Source organism: Meles meles, chromosome 6, assembly GCF_922984935.1.
Source record: "Meles meles chromosome 6, mMelMel3.1 paternal haplotype, whole genome shotgun sequence".
Lineage (NCBI taxonomy): Eukaryota > Metazoa > Chordata > Mammalia > Carnivora > Mustelidae > Meles > Meles meles.
Genome location: NC_060071.1, coordinates 97,856,061 through 97,877,319, shown reverse-complemented (window position 1 = coordinate 97,877,319; position 21,259 = coordinate 97,856,061). Strand labels below are relative to the sequence as shown.

At 38.2% G+C, this 21,259-nt stretch overlaps 1 protein-coding gene across 1 annotated transcript; it reads right to left on the bottom strand.

Moving 5' to 3' along the window:
• Window positions 1-12,262: 12,262 nt before the first annotated feature.
• On the bottom strand, window positions 12,263-20,826 carry C6H14orf28 (chromosome 6 C14orf28 homolog). Its single transcript, XM_046007162.1, has 5 exons — window positions 20,689-20,826; window positions 17,181-17,705; window positions 15,443-15,532; window positions 13,677-13,811; window positions 12,263-12,705 (listed from the first exon to the last, which is right to left on the bottom strand). The coding sequence occupies exons 2-5, from the start codon at window positions 17,702-17,704 to the stop codon at window positions 12,522-12,524; spliced, it is 933 nt and encodes a 310-aa protein (XP_045863118.1). The 5' UTR covers window position 17,705; window positions 20,689-20,826; the 3' UTR covers window positions 12,263-12,521.
• Window positions 20,827-21,259: the final 433 nt, after the last annotated feature.

Sequence of the window (21,259 nt, the reverse complement as noted above, 5' to 3'; positions counted from 1 at the left end):
TCCCATGTTCTAGATTTGGCTACTTGGTTTTTGTGGTATTGTTTAGCTTATTGTCCTATTCTTCAAATTTTCTGATAGTTGGCTGTAGAGTCTTGATTAAACTCGGGTCCTTTTTTTCTTTTTCTTTCCTTTTTTTTTTTTTCTTCTTTTTTTGTCAAGTGTATTGGATGCTGTGTATTCTTCCTATTGCATTGAATCTGGGGTACATTATGTCTGGTTCCCCACTTTTAATGATGCTAGCATTAATCATGGTTTGCATTTAGATCTTGTCAACCTGATTGCTGCATTATTCCTATTAAACTCATATTTGATGGTTTTAGTAGCTATTAATGACTACTGCTGGATCCATTATTATATTGAGTTGCAAAATAATGATTTTTTTAAAGATTCATTTATTTGTTTTAGAGAGAGAGAGAAAGAATCTCAAGCCGACTCCACACTGAGTGTGGAGCCCAGTGCGGGGTTTGATCCCAGGACCTTGAGATTGTGACCTGAGTCGAAACCAAAAGTCAGACACTCAACCAACTGAGCCACCCAGGTGCCCCAAAGCAGTGATTTTCTAACTGCCATTTTTTTTTTCTGCATTAGCTGGAATTCTATAAAGGAAAACATTTCCTTTTATCACTTATTTGGTTACCCTGAAATAAGGTCTATACAGGAAAAGCTGGGGAAGATGTTTGGTTCTTTCTCTTCATCTTTGGATAATGAATTGATGCCCTAAAAACCTCTAAAGGTGATCAAGTATCATGAAGTCATGATTTTTTATGTATTTGTTTCAATATGTGTGTTTCAATTAATAGCCCCCATCTTAGTCTGGTGGGTACCTCCATTAAGTTCCATTGAAAATTTACTCGCTTTTTAAAAATTCTACTAAAATTATTTTGAGGGCACACCTGGGTGACTCAACTGGTTAAGCAGCTAACCTTCAGTTCAGGCCATGATCCTAAGGTCCTGGGATCAAGTCCCACACTGTGCTACCTGCAGTGGGGAGTCTGATTCTCCCTCTCCCTCTGCCACTCCCCTGCTTGTGCTCTCTCACTCTCTAAGAAAATCTTGAAAAAAATTAAATTTTGACATGAATCAGAATAATGTCAAACTTACAGAGAAGTTGTAAGAATGAAAGAACTCTGAAATACCTTTTCCAAAGTTCACCAATTTTTTTTAACATTTTGCCACCTTAGTTTCAACATTTTTTTAAGGGTTAACCTTTTTTAAAATTCTTATTTTTTAAAATTCTTATTTTTTAAAAAACTATTCTGGTTCACTTTCATTTATTTGGGGGTTTTTTTAAGATTTTATTTATCTGAGAGAGAGAGAGATAATGAGAGGGGAGAGATCAGAGGGAGAAGCAGACTCCCTGCTGAGCAGGGAGCCCGATGTGGGACTCGATCTCGGGACTCCAGGATCATGACCTGAGCCAAAGGCAGTTGCTTAACCAACTGAGTCACCCAGGTGCCCCTAACCCTTTTTTAAAATTATTACTTTTTTTTTAATCAGAGAGAAAGCACAAGCAGGAGGAGCGGCAGGCAGAGGGAGAAGCAGTCTCCCCGCTGAGCAGGGAGCCCGATGCAGGACTCCAGTCCAGGACTTTAAGATCATGACCTGAACCAAAGGTAGCTGCTTAAACAGGTTGAGCCACCCAGGCATCCCTTTCTCTTACTTTTTTTTTTTTTTTTTTTGACCGAGAAATCACAACTAGGCAGAGAGGCAGGCAGAGAGAGAGGAGGAAGCAGGCTCTCCACTGCAGCAGAGAGCCAATGCGGGGCTCGATCCCAGGACTTTGGGATCATGACCCCATCCGAAGGCAGAGGCTTTAACCCACTGAGCCACCCAGGCGCCCCTCTCTTACTTTTTTTAACCATTCAAAAGTAGTTTCCATACACTATGTCCTTTTATCCCTTAATACTTAAGCACGTATATCCTAAAAATAAGGGTATTCATTCTCTTATGTAACCACAGTTCAGATATCAAATTCAAACATTGCTGTGTTTTGGCTTTCACATTTTCTTCCTCAGATCTAGAATTACCCATTCCTGCAAGGGTCCCGGCGCTTTTTTGCTGGGAAGTGGTATTGAGAGATCCAAGTGTTTTGCTAGTGGTGCTTTAAATGCTTCCTTTTTTATTTTAAAGGAAAAGGGATTCAACTTAAATTCTTGGATTTTAATGTTTTTTTTTCTTAGCCTGAAAATCTTGGCTTCTATCAACATTAGCATAATCACCTGTTTGATTTATCTTAAACATACTTAATAGCTTCAAAATAACAGGAAAGGTATAGATAAGACCAATGAATGCAATTAAGAGTCCTTGTGGTTCTCTTTTGTCCTTAGAATATATTTCACAAGGGGCACCTGGGTGACTCAGTGGGTTAAAGCCTCTGCCTTCGGCTCAGGTTATGATCCCAGGGTCCTGGGATTGAGCCCTGCATCGGGCTTTCTGCTCAGTGAGGAACCTGCTTCCTCCTCTCTCTCTGCTTGTCTCTCCGCCTACTTGTGATATCTCTCTCTGTCAAGTAAATAAATAAAATATTTTTAAAAAAGGATATATTTCACAAGGATAAATATTAAAAGAAGCACTTTTAGGTTGCCTGGCTGGCTCAGTCAGTAGGGCATGCGATTCTCCATCTCAGAGTCATGAGTTCAAGTCCCGTGTGGGCCTGGAGTTTACTTACAAAAAGGAAAACTGTTTTTAGAGTCAAATGAAGTAGTATTTTTATTTGATTAAAGCATGATTGATTGGGGCGCCTGGGTGGCTCAGTGGGTTAAGCCGCTGCCTTCGGCTCAGGTCATGATCTCAGGGTCCTGGGATGGAGCCCTGCATCGGGCTCTCTGCTCAGCAGGAAGCCTGCTTCCTCCTCTCTCTCTGCCTGCCTCTCTGCCTACTTGTGATCTCTCTCTGTGTGTCAAATAAATAAATAAAATCTTTAAAAAAAAGCATGATTGATTAATGCAAATTTAGCTTACTTTAATTAATGTTTAAATAATTAGGGATATCTTTTTTGGTGTAATTTTATTTTCTAATTATATGAAAAGGTACTCGACCCTGAAATTGAACTATATGAGATGATGCATTCACAGAATTTTGTATGCATTTCCATCTCTTTCACTCCGTTCATTTGTATTCCTCTATAGGTAATCATTTTTATTAGATGTTGGTTTCACTGAAAATATAAGTACCCTCCCCCCACCCCTTTCTCCATTTCCTTACAAAAAAGCTCAGTGGATGGCTCAGTCAGTTTAGTGGCCACTCTTGGTTTTCGCTCCGGTCATGGTCTCAGGGTCCTGGGATCAGTCCCCCCCGTCAAGTTCAACAGGGAGTCTGCTTCAAGATTCATTCTTTCCTTCTGCCACTTCTTCCACTTGCATGCACTCTCTCTCAAAGAAGTCTTTAAAAAACAACAACCATATTTTCACATACACCCCTTTTCGCTTAATATATTCTAGAGATTATACCATACCAGTGTGTGGAGATAATTCCTAATCTTTTTTTTTGTAGTTGAATAGTACCTTGCTGTGTGGCTATACCACAGATTTTTTAAGTAGTAGTCTGCTGATGGGCATTCAGGTTGTTTCCCTGACTTTTGTACTTAAAAGTAATGTCAGAGTGAAAATAGCCTTGTGCAACCTTGTGCATTTGCCATTTTGTATTTTGGAAATAGACTTAGAAATGAAATCACTGGGCCAAAGGACAGATGATATATAATTTTGTGGGATCTCACCTGCTTTTGTTAGTTTAGGTTGATATAACAACAATGCTATAGACTGTGTGACTTACAAGTAGCAGAACTTTATTTCTCACAGATCTGGATGTTGGAAGTCAAGACCAGATCCAGCATGGTTAGGTTCTCCTGAGACTCTCTTCAGGGTTATAGTCTGTCCACTTCTCACTGTATCCTCAAATGGCAGAGTAGAGAGGAAAATCAAGCTCTCTCATGACTTGTTAAAGACACTAATGCCATTCATGAGGGCTCCATTTTCATGACTTCATCTAATCCTAATTACCTCCCAAAGGCCCCACTTTATAACAACATCACAAGGAGGAGGGGTAGGGTTTCAGTATATGAATGCTGGGGAGACACAGATATTCAGCTCCTAACATTTTTCAGTTCTCCCAAGATTGAATTTTGTGTTACCATGAACAATAGACAAGAGTATCTCATAGTCTGTTTTTATTAATTTACCTACTCAGGGCCTTATTAGAAGGTAACACTTGACCTCAGGTTCTTTTTGGTTCAAATTATGTATAATATTAAAATCCAATGAAAGAAAGCAAGCTTATTTTTCATATATGTGAAAATCTTTAAATCACTTACTGAGTAAGGTAGGGTCTAAATAAGGATCTACAGGGGCTCCTGGGTGGCTCAATCATTAAGCATCTGTCTTTGGCTCAGTTCATGATTGATCTTAGGACCCTGGAATTGGGTTCCCTGCTCTGTGGGACGCCTGTGTCTCCTTCTTCCACTCCCCTGCTTCTGTTCCTTCTCTCACTGTCTCTCTGTGTCAAATAACTAAATAAAATCTGAAAAAATAGATATTATAAATAAATAAGGATGGACCAATCATTTCTGTCATCCTGATCAGAAAGAAAGTCTTTTAAAGGATATTCTTGTGTGTGTCCTGAGGAGAGTTGATAGTTTGATATTCATATGCTGCCTCCTGTTGTGCCAAGGAGGCCACTTAGAGTTTAAATAGGCAGGGGTCCTAGAATTTAAGAGAGTAGGTGGTTCCCAATGAATAGAGAAGTTTTAGAGCCAAATGTTAGATAAACTATATGGACAGTGTCTGGTAGAGAAATGATTTTGAGCAGGAACAAGATGTCATATTTCATTATTATTGAGTATCTAGGAAAATTCAAGCTACTTACTTCCCTCTAATACTTTTACTTTTTCCTCCAATATTTATACTTTTCCTGTTTTTGCATTTCAGACTAATTAATGAATTTAATATTGTTTTACTCTTTTAATATTACAATTTGTTCTGTGAACTAAATTGCCACAATTTAGTTCATTTTCCGCAGCAGCACTACTTACCTACTAATTTCATTTCTTGATACAATATTGAAAGAGGACAAAAAAATAATGGTAGATAACACTTCCATGATGCTTACTATCTGCTAGGCACTAAGTTCTATACGTGCTCATTAAATCCTCACCTCAACCTTATGAGATATATTCTATTATCATCTCCATCTTACAGTTAAGAAACTGGGGACCAGAGGAGTCAAGTAATAAGCCCAAGGTCACACAACCAGAGTCCCAAGTTTGTTTGTTTTTTTTTAATTAACATTTAATGTATTACTTCTTTCAGGTATACAAGTCTGGGATTCATCAGTCTTACACAATTCACAGCACTCCCCATAGTACCTACTCTCCCCAATGTTCATCCCCCAGCCACCCCATGCCTCCCAACCCTCTCTCCTCCAGCAACCCTGTTTGTTTCCTGAGATTGAGTCTTTTTTTTTTAAAGATTTTTATTTATTTATTTAGCAGACAGATCACAAGTAGGCAGAGAGAGAGGAGGAAGCAGGCTCCCCGCTGAGCAGAGAGCCTGATGTGGGGCTCGATCCCAGGACCCTGGGATCATGACCTGAGCCAAAGGCAGAGGCTTTAACCCACTGAGCCACCCAGGCACCCCAGATTAAGAGTCTCTTATGGTTTGTCTCCCTCTCTGGTTTCATCTTGTTTCATTTTTCCCTCCCTTCCCCTGTGATCCTCTATCTTGTTTCTCAAATTCTTCTTATCAGTGGGATCATATGATAATTGTCTTTCTCTGATTGCCAGAGTCCAAGTTTGAACTCGGGCAATCGGGCTCAGGGTCTAGGTGTTTAGCAGCCATACTCTTGCCTCTCCTTGACAGCATGAAAAATTAATAGTTGAAAACTGATAATAATAGAAATAATCTAGTGGTAATGTGATCATATGTGATTCACTGGAAAGTTTGCAATTCCATGATATTTTTCTTGGGTGAAAAATGTCAATTCTGAATCAGGTCTTCTCGCATTTCTGTAAGTTCTTTAGGGACAAGAATTCCTAACTCGTCAAAAGAAGAGGTCAGGAATGTGGAAAGAAGTCCAGAAACTATGAGGGTTGAAATGAAAAAGCCCAGGAGTCAATTTACAAATATTATTTGAGCTGGGGTGTTGGCAGAGAGATAAAGGATCTCATCAGTGATGTCACCACTCTTTGTTATCCCCAAGCTATGAATACATACAGTGACATAGGACACAAGGAAAAGGAACCTGGATTTGGTTTACCCAAATTATAAAGTGGATTAATACTTTAAGGCCAGTGATGCCTGGGTGGTTCAGTGGGTTAAGCCTCTGCCTTTGGCTCAGGTCATGATCTCAGGGTCATGGGATCGAGTCCTGCTCTCTGCTCAGCGGGGAGCCTGCTTCCCCCTCTCTCTCTGCCTGCCTCTCTACCTACTTGTAATCTCTCTCTGTGTGTCAAATACATAAATAAAATCTTAAAAAAAAATACTTTAAGGCCAAAAAATTTCAGGCATGGTTCTTTCCTCCCCCCCTTTCCATATTCCGTACTGGGAGCTTCTGCTACCTAGTGTTCATGTATAAAACTGCAAGAGCTGGGAACTCCCTTTCTTGTCCCACCACAGGTCCGGTTCACAACTCATTCACCAAGTATTGAAAGGAGATCCCGCCCAATGGTCCTCTCACTTTCCCCTCAAGTCTCTTCCCTTCTGTCAGAAATAGAAAATATTTGACATTATTAATCCTTGTGGAATACTTTAGCTACAATAAATTCTTTTTAAATTTGAAGGTGTTTAAAATCCGTTTTATATTTATTTTAGGATTTATAGCCTTCTAATAGAAATTAAAGGTGGTTAATATTTGGGGTAGAGGGAGAGGAAATAAGACCTTACAATTACTCTGGAGAGCACAAGTTAGGCAATCTGTAGTCTCTTTTTTCTAGAAAACTCCTCCAGGGATGCTAGACAGGCAACTGTGAAAGGCCCTTTTCAAAAAGACCTCACAGCAGTTGTCTGTGAAGGTGCTCCTCCTCTGTACCCTCAAAACCTGAGGCGCTGACCCTGCCATAGGACTTCCTTCTATACAGTCATCATTGATGGACTCATCTTTCCCCTTTTCAAGACATGTGCCCACCTCCAGTGCATAAATAATACCTAATTCAACTAGTAAATAGTAGTATATATGTATGAAATAAATGCTGCAGAATATGTCTGCTCTTTTTTTTTTAAAGATTTTATTTATTTACTTGAGAAAGAATGAGAGAGAGTATAAGAGAGGAGAAGGTCAGAGGGAGAAGCAGACTCCCCAAAGAGCCAGGAACCCGATGCGGGACTCGATCCTGGAAGTCCAGGATCATGACCTGAGCCGAAGGCAGTCGCCCAACCAACTGAGCCACCCAGACGCCCAGAATATGTTTGCTCTTAATTCGTTCTAGCTTGTAGCCCCCCAAATCAAGCTTAGCCTGCTCAGGTAAAGATTTCTCTAGCTGGCCAGTTATTTCCTTCAAGGCCTAACCTGGTCTCTCCTTGACCTGAGCACAGTTCAGCTTTTCTATGTTTCCTGTTGCTTGCTTTCCTCTTCTTTTTTTCTAAACTGAAATGCCCATATGTTGGATGTGCAGAACTATTTATTATGCCTGCTTTTCACAAACTCCCTCAGTAAGCTTTTTTTCCTACTCTACCCTTAAAGCAAACCAAATATGCTCAGTCTATTTTAATCTTTCTTTGTTATACTGTAAGGTTAACAGAGAAACAAAATCTATTTGATTGTATTTGCTATGGGATAATTTATGTCATCAGGGCCTTGCTTCCCAGCTCTGGCACCTGGGATGCTAGTTTTGAGGTAGAGGAATGTAAAGGAATGAATCTTTCATAAAGTAAGTTCTTGAAGTTTCGAGAAGATGAAGGCTTCTAAAGACAAGTGTCCAGGTAGAAAGAAATGTCTGAATAGATGGCCACAGCAGTTTTCTTCAGTCTCACTTTCCTCTTAAGTTGCTCCACGTTGATAGCTTGTATCAACACGATGCTGCCGCCCAGGAATATACAGTTCTTCAAAGCCCTAACTCATTGTCTCTTGTTCTCTTCAGTACTTTGAAGCCATGCTGGACATTTCAAAAAGGCTTTCTAGGGGCGCCTGGGTGGCTCAGTGGATTAAGCCGCTGCCTTCGGCTCAGGTCATGATCTCAGGGTCCTGGGATCGAGCCCCGCATCGGGCTCTCTGCTCCGCAGGGAGCCTGCTTCCTCCTCTCTCTCTCTCTGCCTTCCTCTCTGCCTACTTGTGATCTCTCTCTCTGTCAAATAAATAAATAAAAATCTTAAAAAAAAAGAAATAAAAAAAAAAAAGGCTTTCTAGTATGAACTAATGATTATCACTGCGTGGAGAAATCATGGTTGATCATTTTCTTATACTTCTTGGGATTTAGTCTTTTTTATATGTATTATTTTTATAATCATATCAAAAATGGAACTTCATTAAATTCAAAGAGAAAACAAGTAATGAAACTATAAATAAGCCCATAAACAGATGGCTAATTCTACCATGGCTAACTTGTCTACACAGCTCATTTGCTCTCCAAGCTGCTATTCCATTCCACATCATTTTTGAGGGTCCTGTGGGGGCAGCTAAGTTTCCCATCTTCAGATGATATTCTTTTTTATTTTTTAATGATTTTGTCAGAGAGAGAGCTTGAACATGAGCGAATGAGCACAAGCAGAGGGTGAGGAAAGCAGAGAGAGAAACAGGCTCCCTGCTGAGCAAGGAGGTGGGACTCAATCCCAGAACCTTGGGATCATGACCTGAGTTGAAGGCAGATGCTTAACCAACTGAGCCACCCTGACACCTCCAAATGATATTCCTCTTGATACCTTCCAGAAGACCTCACTGAGAAAACAATAGATGTACTGTGGAACTGATTGCTCACTCAGTATAAATAATACACATCCTCAGGTACAAATCAGCATTTATAAAGAAATCATTTAGCTCCAGTGGCCTCTCCATAACTTCCTCAACTTAAGACAGAGTCAAAGGTTATGTTTTCCCTGGGATCAAATTAAATTTGAGACTAAAGGCTGTCTAGATGACCAGATGGTGAACCCTGGGCCAGTTGGGTGTATAGGAACCAGTTATTAAGGCACCACGCCATTGAGATGAACTTCAAAATCTTTCTTTCTTTCTTTCTTTTTAAAGATTTTGACAGAAAGAGATCACAGTAGGCGGGGAAGGGGAGGGCGGGAAGCAGGCTCCCCACTGAGCTGAGAACCCAATATGGGGCTCCATCCCAGGACCCCAGGATCATGACCTGAGCGGAAGGCAGAGGCTTTAACCCACTGAGCTGCTCAGGCACCCCTCAAAATCTTTCTTGATTGTAGCTTTTCAAACAGAAGAATTTGTGCTGATTTTAAATGTCAGAGCATCAACAAAGTAAGATGAAAATATAAATGTTTGCTTTGGCTGTGGTTCAGCAGCAATAATCACAGTCATTTTTGCATGTACTGCTTACCCTTTATGCCTATAGCACAATTACTTTTCAAATAAATATCACTAAATCAATTATAATATTAAACTGTTGATATGCTCAACATGTACAGCTTTTCCTTTATGTGTTACAAGAGTTATCTGCTTATATAGCTTAGTAGTTTACTCATACTCTAAGAATGAAATAGAAAATGGGAGTCACACTAAGCAAGCATGCCTATGGTAGTTATCTTTAGTTTTTCTTCCTCTTTGACTGGATCAGAGCCAGTAACAAGATCTCAAGATATTTAGTCAACTATAGTAATAACAAAAAGCTACTTTAAAGGATAAATTTAAGTAATATTACTTGCTAAATTGGGGGCAAATATTTCTTTTGCTGCAAAGAAGTTTGACATTCCTATTTTAATTTGCTTTCTTTGTCCTTTATCCCCTTCTGATTGAGGCCAGGGTTTTAAAATCATTTTTCCTCTCCCCATAAGGTTTAGTTAGGGTTTTTGGCATTTTTATTAAAAATACATTCTGGGGGGGCGCCTGGGTGGCTTGGTGGTTTGGGCCGCTGCCTTCGGCTCAGGTCATGATCTCAGGGTCTTGGGATCGAGTCCCGCGTCCGGCTCTCTGCTCTGAAGGGAGCCTGCTTCCCTCTCACTCTCTCTGCCTGCCTCTCTGCCTACTTGTGATCTCTCTCTGTCAAATAAATAAATAAAATCTTTAAAAAAAAAAATACATTCTGGGGGCTCCTGGGTGGCTCAGTCAGCTAAGTGTTTGCCTTCAGCTCGGGTCATGATCCTGGGGTCCTGGGATTGAGTCCCACATCAGGCTCCCTGTTCAGCAGGGAGTCTGCTCCTCCCTCCCTCTGCTCCTCCTCCCCCCTTGTGCTCTCTCAAATAAATAAAAATCTAAAATAAATAAATAAAAATTCTGATTATCTCATCATGTCTTTCATTCTTCCCCCATCCCCCAACCCGCTCCAGTATTCCAATTTTTCTAAGAGTGTTTAAGGTTGTAAAGAATTTTCCATACCCTCACCTTCACATCCTGCTGCAGATAATCTAATTATTTTTCACCCCTTTTCTACCCACTGTTTGGTCAGCAGGGGAATTGTTTCTATCTGCCAACCAAGCACTACTGTAACAATAAGCTACCTATTATCCTTAAAATCCAACCACCTTGGGGTCCAGAAGGCATACTTAAATTCTATTACACATAAGTCCATTATTGATAGGAGCAACTGCCCAAATAAATAATTTAAAAGAAAAGATCTAGAAAGTTCATTAGTAACAGAGAATCTGGGAGACCTGCCTTTATATGAAAGAGGTAGAAAAAATATATTTTTTATTAGCATGTTCAAGGCAGTCAAGATTTTAACAAACATCTTAATCCTCACAACAACCCTGTGAGGTAGGTAAAAGTCACTGTTTTGTGATAAACTAGTATTATTCCAAATAAAGTGCAATTCTTAAAAGAATAATCTGCATTAGGAATAATTATGCTAATGAACCACATATATATACTAATATTTGTTTTTGTATACTTTGACTCATGCAATAAGGTGTCCCCATAAAAATCCACTGTAAATCAAATCCTATGTAAAAACATGTGGGGGACTATTTAAATAAACTCTGGGGTAGATTTTTTTTTTTTTTTGTAAAATAAATCACTATTTTTTATCTTATACAAGACATAATTTTCACAGTATTCACTTGAAGTGAGGCATTCTCAGCATTGTTATACTCACATTTATTCTTTTGTAAGTTATTTCAACATGGCACCAAGCCAATGTAAGATTTAATTTCCGGAATTAAATCTTACCAATTTGGTATATGGCAGTGAACTGTGTTGTCATATAGACATCTCCAAGTATACTGCATGCAGTCCCAACCCAAAATCTAAGATGGACTGTTTACTGAAATTAAATACTAAAGTAAATGTTGATAAAAACTGCAAAAAGTATTTTCCCTTGAGGAGATTACTTAATTTTCTTCCTTAGAAAAAGAAGAAAGATCTTAGGGTTTTGAAAACAAACATAATTTCTGATAACTATAAAATTCTAGTGATTTGTATTGCAAATCAAACCCTCATGCTATCAGTTTACTACTTACAAGAAAGCCAGCAGTTTGTTACCACAGAAGTTTCGTTTTTTTTTTTCTCTGTGACAATATGATTTAAGAGCAAAAAAAATATATTCTAGGCACCATTTTCTCTTAAATATATATTTAAAGTATATTTCTATCATTAATCCATTAGTAAGCATCCTATTGCCTGATATTTATAGTTGTCTTATCTTCAGAATAGATTTTTATTAGAGAATTTCCATTACATTTAATTATGTTAGATTAGTTATATAATTTATTTGTAACAATAACTTTAATTAAGCTTGCAAGTTTAGTTAACACTTAAAATCTGGCAGGTTTTAATACTTCAGAGCAAGTGGTTAAAGTAAATTGCCATTATAGAGAAATAATTTAAGCCCAGAAAAACATTCTCACCAAAGTATTTTTTAAAAACTGCTGCAGGGAAATTAGGCTAATCAATGAGTAAAAAAGATTAAGCCATCTATAAGTTCTACATTAAAATCCATACTAGATCCAACAGTGCACTTTGGATTTTAGTGAGGTAGGGCAAAAAATATAGTCAGATACATTTTGAATTGTTAAATTTATATAAACTGAAATACTGACTTGTACTCAGGTTTTATTTGAATATCCAAAAAGAAAAACCGAGAATTCAAATGATGAAGTATTTTCTTGCTTTCAAGGACAGAACTGTAAAAATCTTTTGAGTATGTATAAATAAAAAATACAAAGGCTACAAGATATATTTTATTTCAACATAAAGTATGCTTATATAAAAATTACCCAGGACATAGAAAAAAGAAATACAAATATTTTTGCATAGATTCTCCATATATAATATTTACCTGGGGCTAAACACTGGAAAATACACCTCTGAAACTAGTATAGTTCAAATATTTCCTTGGATACCAAGTATATACAAAATAAAAGTCCTTCATCTGGGGGGGAGCATGGGCAGGAGGGAAAACAATTTAATTTAGCATCAGTCTATATTTATTTCTCTGTTGCTCGAATATAAACCAATGATGACAAGAGGAGAAACTCTGGGGGTTTATTTAACAAAATTAAATTCACATTTCTGAGGCCATCGTAGTGCATCCAATGTCCATCAATCTGGAAAGCTGCAGAATAATGATGTTCCTCTTTGTTAAATAATGTGGCACCTTCCAACAAATACCTGCAAATTAAATGACAAAGTGTAGCAAAAAAGACAAAACTTTATTTTTAAACATTTCTTAAGTGTTTTTGTTTGTTTGTTTGTTTGTTTTTAAGTAGGCTTCACACCCAGAGTGGAACATAGGGCTTGAACTAACAACCCTGAGATCAAGACCCGAGCTGAGATCGAGTCGGAGGCTTAACCAACGGAACCACCAAAATGCTCCTTAAATTTTTAATTAAGGAATAAAAATATTGCTGTTATTTATATTCCAGTACCTAAAAAAGATATCCGTCGGTAAAAAGCACATACTATAACTGGTAATTTGGAGTAAAATATTTAAGAATTTAAAAACTGATATAATTTAAGAATTTTGAAAAACATTTTAACAAATTAACTCATAATCTGTATCATTCTATTAAATAAAAGAAAACCTTTTAAAGGCAAAAAGTTAAAAGACCCTGTATGTCCTAACTTGTATGCAACAAACATTTTTATCTCTAATGCTGAAAGTAACATTTTTTGTTTAAACGATGACCTCCTACTATCTACTACTTTGACTTGAAATACAGGTAATAGCCAGTCATTACTGTTTACTATGTGTCAGGTACCAACCTAAACACTTTACATGTGTTATCTCATTAAATCTCACAACAATGTACCAGATAAGTATTGTCATCTCTGTTTATAAAATCAAGAAACTGATGTGTAAGCTGGTTAAGTAAGGACCCAAGGTTACGTAGCTTGTAAAAGGTTGGGCTGAGATTTGATTCAATTCTGTCTATTCCATAGTCCAACTACTATGCACATTGCCAGAGACTAACCCCCTGTAGTAGATTCTAACCTTATTCAGGGTACAGAATAATAGTTAGCTATGATTCTTTTCAATAATATTTTCTTAAGGGTTAGTCACAGTCATGATAGAAGATCAGTAAAACAGAAAATAAATTTACTTTTTATTAGTTTTATAAAACATACAAAAAAATACCTACTTGTGATCAGATAAATCCAAGTAATATGGTACATATGCCAGATCTTCAGATTTCCAATGCTGCATATTTAAGACAACAAAAGGGGGTGCCCCATGGCAGAAAACTCGCTGGGAAAATTCTCTTAAGCCACCACACCTAAAATCGAAAAGAGACATGAACTTTATTACACTTGAAACAAAACTGCCTTTTATCACTTCTGGGTTGTCTTTATTAATTTCATAATAAGTATAATTATCGATTTTAGGTGTGGGTAATGGTGTGACTATATTAGTATTTTTATTATCTATACCCAGTTTATTAGCTGTGAGATTCTATATAAAAGAAATAATACTTGCAAAACTTCAGGAAAAGCTAGCTATTTTTTTTTAAGCTTACAAAACATTTAGTTTTTTGAACTGATATAATTATAAGCTTTTATGTGTCTATACATTCTCCCCCCCTTGGTTGGTTTCAATGATAATACTGGCAGAGAGGTAAATAGTAGGACTCTTCCAGTCCTCTTTACATTGTATAAAATTCCCTAATTGCATCTTTTTTTTTTTTTTTAAGATTTTATGTATTTATTTGACACACAGAGATAGAGACAGTGAGAGACGTAATACAAGCAGAGGAACTGGGAGAGGGAGAAGCAGGCTTCCAGCTGAGCAGGCAGCAGATTGGATGCAGGGCTCAATCCCAGGACCCGGGGATCATGACCTGAGCTAAAGGCAGATGTTTAAAGACTGAGCCACCCAGGCGCCCCTAATTCCATTTTTTTGCCATGAGGATGAGACAAATTCTGTTTTTTTAGTAGTCTCACATATTAAGGATATGGATCAGAATACCACAAATCAGAATACCACAAATACAGTAAAATCTCGATTAACCGGAATACTCAGGACACAATATTTTGCTTCATAAACATTACTGATTAAAGCATTAACTAGAAAACCATTTTGTTTCAGTATGTCCTGTTAAAATACATTAGATTACTTTCTGGACTTAAGTACAATTAACTGAATATATTTTACTCTTCCTTCCTTTTGTGATTAATTAGCTATAGGGTCATCCTTCTAAATCTTAATTCTCATTGTACAATACTGTAGATATAGAAACTGTTAAGAGACTGGGATGAATATGTTCTGCCCCTTTTGAATTTTTTTAAAAACTAAGTTAAGTTTTTTGGTTGCCATTTACCTCTTTCTCCTAAATGAGGAATGCAGAAAAAAATCCAGTTAATTGGGAGTCCGATTAGCTGGGTTCCGGTTAACCAAGGTTTTATTGTACCTGCTCAGCAGTGGGGAAAAAAAGAAAAGGCATTTGCTTTGTATTCATCAATTAACTATAGTATGATATTCTATATAGTGAAATTTTATAATGACAACATAGCATAAGATGGCATAGTAAACTACTGGAGGTGTTAAGATTCCAAAAACATTAGGCTTCCTAAATACTTGTGAGTTGCTATTTCCTAAAGTATTGACATCAAAGAGCCTATCTGTTCAGGTTTCTTTATAAAAAACAAATACTTTCTGGGTGCCTGGGTGGCTCAGTGGGTTAACCCTCTGCCTTCGGCTCAGGTCATGATCTCAGGGTCCTGGGATCGAGTCCTGCATCGGGTTCTCTGCTGAGCAGGGAGCCTGCTTCCTCCTCTCTCTCTCTCACTCTCTGCCTGCCTCTCTGCCTACTTGTGATCTCTTTCTGTCAAATAAATAAATAAAATAAAATAAAAAATTAAAAAAAAACAACAGAAGTACTTTCATCTTAAATGTCTATCATATACTCACCCACTCTCTTCACACAGTTCAATCCTGGAACAGAATAACTCATCCACAGCCAGTCGTATCAAGTTTCCATGAGGAATTTCTTGGGGAGGACTACAACAATTACAAAATGTATGTAAGAATTGCTTTGGGAATTTACATGTTAAATATTTATTAGGAAACCAATTTTACAGGTCAATTCATTATTAGCAAATCAAGTATAAAATTATAACCTCTGTTTTTCATATTTTTGTTATAATTATAGCAATCACTTGAACTTAATAAACATTAATGCATGAAGTTTTCTAAGAAACATTAAATCTTTCTGGAAACTGTTCCTGAAATATGCAGTTGTTACTTAGAAATAATTTTTGAGAGGAAATTTTGGGAAAGAAAGAAGGACCCAGAATTAGGAGAGCTGCCGATTAGGTATATGTCTAAATGCAAATTACAGCCATTGTTGGCTACTATTACTGGATTTGTTAAAAAATGTCTTCCTACATACTTCAGAGATTGTTTTAAATGTAGTATTAAAATATAGGCTTAAAAAGTAATATATATATATATATATATATATTCTGTATGATAAAAATATTTTATTAAGAGAAGCTTAAAATATTAGCATTAATAGTGGATTATAAATATCCAATTACAGTTTCAGAATATACACAAATTGATACTAGTTTTTGAAAAACAAAACAGATTTCTAAAATGCTTTTTAGTTCATTACAATTTAGAGTAATGAAACTTTTTTCAACTGTTTTCAAAGTTTTTTCAACTTTTTCAAATCTGACAGATTTCAAACTCAACGACATCCTATCAGCAATACAGGAAATGGACAAAGTGTATTTCAGAAACAAGAAACACATTAATTGACAGATTCTAAAAAGAATAAAATATCTTCAGCTTTCCATAAATAGCACAATGTTACAATATTAAACTAAATATGTTATACAGAAATGTGAATTTAGTAAGTTAGGGTATGTGATGTATATTCCAAAAAGGGAATATCTATTAGGCTGCTTCTATGGACCACTGGGCCAAATACATTTTCAGAAAACAATGTGTTTGGGTTTGTTTTCAGTCCTGTTTTTCTACTGGCAGTTATTTTTTTTCCAGCTCATGTCCCCTGGGGGCTTTAATGTTTCCCAATACTCTACTAGGCCACGCCAGTTTGGCCTTCTTCCCTATCATTTACCAGCCTAGAGGTCTGCCTTCTCTCTCAAAGCCAAAAATATTCAGCAGACTATCAGCACTTCTCCTAGCCAGTGAAAAAGCTCCTAACATCCTTATCCTCTCCAAGTATGAGGATTCGAATTTTGGGGTTTCTGTCTATAATTATGCCCTGGCCATGACATGAAGGAATACTTTCACTCTTCTTGTTCATGTAAAAACAGCTAACCCAACAGAAATCCATTCAAGAAGTGAACATTCCAATATAGTATTAAATGTTCTTTAAGAGGTTATGTTTATGAAACAATTATCTATACAGAGACATTAGCAATTCAAAGCAAGAATAAAACATTTTGCATATGAATTCATTACCTTTCAAGTGAAATAATTATCAGTTGGTTTTACAAACTCAATTCCAAGATATTTGGATTTAATTAACAGTATAGTCCTGCATTTGTGGGATTGCAATGTGTAAGTAATTACACAGGGTCTGTACTTAAGGAAATACTTTGACTATATTTATTTATAGCAACATTCATTTAAAAAGTACATTATCTCTGCTAAAATGACAGACTTCAAAGCAACTTACTTTATATTAATTGTGCGTTGCTGATCTTCCTGCACTCGAGTTGGGCATCGCCAGTTGGAACAGTAACTCTCTTGTATGGTAGACATGAGATTTTCGAGATTTTTTGTAAAATTATCATGTTCATTCCCAAATAAATCAATTATTAATGAAGCTTTATGAACTTCAGATTTGTATTGCTGTTTTTCCATCTTGTCCCAAATCCAAAGTAGCTTCACAGTTGTGAAACTATAGGTGTCCATTAAATAAAGGAAACAGTCTACAAACTCTCTACCTAAATGAAGAGAGAGTTCCCTGGGGAAATTTTCATTTTCATTAAGAATGACATATAATAACATCAAGAATCCATCTATGGTGCAGGTGTTTTTCAGTCTTATTTCAACATAGAGTGGTGTACAGGATACTGCTTTGCGGCCAGCTTTGATAGTAAAAACACCTCCCCAAGGAAGAACAGGCCTCCAAAATGAGCGATCTTGGTTATAGTTATTTTTAATTGATGCTTTGATCTCTTCAAACAGTGTCTTCATCCTGCATTTTAAAAGTATAAGACAGAACATGTAAATTTGTGACTTCATATGTTAAATGCTTGAAATATGTTTAAATGAAAACAAACCTATCTAAAGATTCAAATTAGGGGTGCCTGTCTGGCTTAGTTGGTAGAACATGTGACTCTTGATCTCCCGATTTTAAGCCTGAGCCCCAAGTTGGGTATAGAGATTACTTAAAAATAAAATCTTAAAAAAAAAAAAAAGGACTCAAATTAAATTTGGTTAGGAGGCCTATCAATATAATAAAAAAATTTAAAACAATTCAAGCTGAGCCATTTTTTGGGCAATGTGCATGGCCTCTGGAAAGACCATTAAGAAGTGCAATCTTGGGGCGTCTGGGTGGCTCAGTGAGTTAAAGCCTCTGCTTTCGGCTCAGGTCATGGTCCCAAGGTCTGGGATCAAGCCCCATATCGAGCTCTCTGCTCAGCAGGGAGCCTGCTTCCTCCTCTCTGCCTCCCTTTCTGCGTACTTGTGATATCAAAAAAAAAAAAAAAAAAAAAAAAAAGTCATTGCTTTAAAAAAAAAAAAGAAGTGCAATCTTTTTTGAGGTACAGGGTAAGCATTTAATAAGACTTTTATACTAATTATATTGCAGATTTTATCTTTGATATAAGGAAGACCCTGAAATAAAAAATTCTAAATGAAAAAAGCAATTTGAAAATGCAATTCAAATTTGGTTGGGTGCATTCCTAATGTAAACCTCTTTCTCCCTTCAAAATATAAGCTGTGCTTCATTTCCCTTTTAATACCCACTTATGAAACTGCTATAATGGAATTCTTAGCTGGGCTACAGAATAATGGCCAATTATATTTGAAAGACCACATATGACAAGTAATCCCATAGTACTTAACTGAAGAGTTGCACAGCTGATACAAAAATCATTCCTAAGCACTTTGGGATTTTCACTTGCAATTTAGGACCATGCTGGATATTCTATAATTCTAACTATAGAGGCCATGCTGTGAGGATCTGATTCAGAACTTGGTAAAGTAATCTGATTCCCTCTCTTTGCATGTTTTGGGAATGAACTGGGGGTGTCCTTCCTATTTAAACTGTTATTTATGCTTCTCCTAACCTTGGTGTTAGCTAAGCAATTTGTTTTTAGTCATTGATTGTATTGTAAAAAACGTTCCTCTCATGTATGTTTTACAAAGCAGAATTTTAAAAAATTAAAGAATGAGGTCCTTCCTAATGAAACTGAATTGAAAAGATTGCTATACTTGGCACAATAAATGTCTAAACTAAAAATATCACAGGGTACTGTGATGGAATGGTACTTCTATGGAAAAGTATATTTTCATGAAAAAAGAAAGCAGAGCATCTGAGGAAGAGGAAAAAGAGAAGTCACAGACTGAGGTGTCTTATTTTGACTATCTTTTCAGGTGCCACACATACGCTCCCAAGCACAACATAAATCCAATACTGAATACTGCAGACCTCTGTGTTTTATTTGTGTAAGAAATAAAGTTCACATGGCATAAAGTGTAGAGTTGTTGAATCACTATGTTGTACGCCTGAAACTAATGTAACATTGTCAACTATACTTCAGTAAAAAAAAACAATCTGTTTACACTTTAAAGAAATTAAATTCAAACCGATTTTACAATACTAGCAGACTGAAAATTCAGTTCTACAATGTATTAAACGAGGGCGTGCACGCACACAGTATTTTCGGCTTGAGGCAAGTCTGTGGACTCTAAAATATTCAACACTATATTTAGGCTTAAGTGTAGATGTTTATTCATAGTCGGTAACATGTTGTTGGCTCTAGTCAACCATTTAGGTAATCAGAGGGCTTGGCAAATCTGGAGCCCTACGCAAACACAAACGGTTTCTTCTTAATGTTTCTTAAGATTTAAAAAAAATCATATGGCATTCAAATACCGTTGAAAATGAAAATAACTTTCTTTACGGTTTCACTTATTTCTATTTAATTTTTAAAAACTTTGTAGCAAGGTCACAAGCCTGAGCTCAGATTTCCAAATGTTGCATTGGGAAGGAATCTAAAATCTCTGCACTATTTTTCTTCAAATTATCTTTAAAGCATGACCAAATGAGTAACTACAGCAACAGTTAAACTTAACAGAAATAAACTACAATTATATATATATATTTATATACATAAAATGAAACTAACTTCTTCAGCCTTTCTTGCAGGGGAGGAAAAGGGCAGGGGTAGAGAGGATTGAAAGAACTAGAGGACACCTACTCGTTTCAGCATTAAGGTGGTGATTTGTTATAAAGTAAATTACAACAAAAATGAGTTAAAAAGGTGGTGAAATGGTTGCAAAGAGCTTTACTTAAAATTGTCTTAAGATTTCACCACATCGTCGAAAAGACTGTTTCGTTAGGCTGTGCATTAGAAGCCCTGGAGGATATATCCTGCTGGCATTATTGTCCTGATTCAACAGGCCCTCCAGTTTAAATAAACCTGGAAAACTCCCCGACCTCTATTTCCTTGGCAAAACGACACCTTTCTTTTGCGGTCATTTTCAAGGGTGACAATCTGTACTCCACGCTGGTCGTGAGGAACAGACCATTCACCCTAGACACTGAATGCCGGGCTCCCTAAGAGCTCGGCTGTCCTAAGGATCCCCTTTCAATCAGCACCCCGAAATAATATGAAAAACGGCCACGCGCTCCCCCTCCAAGCAGCGCGGGGCTTCGGGGCAGGGACCTGCGGGGCGCGCGCTGGGCGCCCGCCTCCGTCCCCCGCACTCCGGCCACGCCTACCCCTCCCCAGGCCCTCTGCGCCCGCGAAGGCCTGGCACCGAGGGCTGGCCCCGCACGGCTGGCACATCCCCGAGCCTGGAGCAGGTGAAACGGCGAGGCAGCCCTGCCCGCGTCCAGGTAATGTTCCCCTAAGCGCCTGGGACTGCGGGCGCTGGGCTAGAGGGCCGGACCGCGGAAGGCATTCCCACACCGGGCAGTCTCCGTCCACCAGGAAGCCGACTTCTCGTACCTCCCCGGGGACCGAAAACCGCCGGTGCCGCCGCACCCGTCGCCGCCGCCGCTTGCTCATGGAGAGCCCGTGCTGCCGCCGCCGCCGCTTCATCTACTAGCACCGTCCGCTGTTTGGGCCTCCCCGGCGTGAGTGCGGGGCTCTGGCACGGCCTCCATCGCACCCGCCGCGGCGGGAGCCACAGCAGCTCCAGCGCCCAGGCCTGATCCGACCGGACCCACGGAGCCAGGACCGCAGGACGCGTAGCTTCTTATTACGGAGGAAGATTCGGCCTGACCTCCGCCCCCCTCCCCCCAGCCCCTAATACCCAGCCGCCTGACGGCGCTGCTGCGCAGGCGCGAAGACGCCCCTGCCAAACGTGCGTGTGTCGGTGTGTATACAGCGTCCAGATCGCCCAATAGAAACCAAAATTAGGTGCGGGGGGCGGGACCTTGCGGAGAGGGGCGGTGTTCCAGAGTTAGAGGGTGGGAAGGACTGCCGGAAGTGGGCAGGGCTAGCGTGGAGGCGGAGCTTTGTTGGCAATCCAGCCTGGCCTTTTGAGGTTTGTATCCTTTTAGGACCTTGATTTTAG

What these genes read in the sequence shown, in the direction of transcription:
- C6H14orf28 (XM_046007162.1), bottom strand. Translation starts at nt 17,704, where the DNA reads ATGAAGACACTGTTTGAAGAGATCAAAGCATCAATTAAAAATAACTAT. An exon ending in GAACTGTGTGAAGAGAGTGG is followed by an intron (nt 13,812 to 15,442) that starts GTGAGTATATGA and finishes TTTCGATTTTAG; the next exon opens with GTGTGGTGGCTTAAGAGAAT. An exon ending in TTGGATTTATCTGATCACAA is followed by an intron (nt 12,706 to 13,676) that starts GTAGGTATTTTT and finishes TTTAATTTGCAG; the next exon opens with GTATTTGTTGGAAGGTGCCA.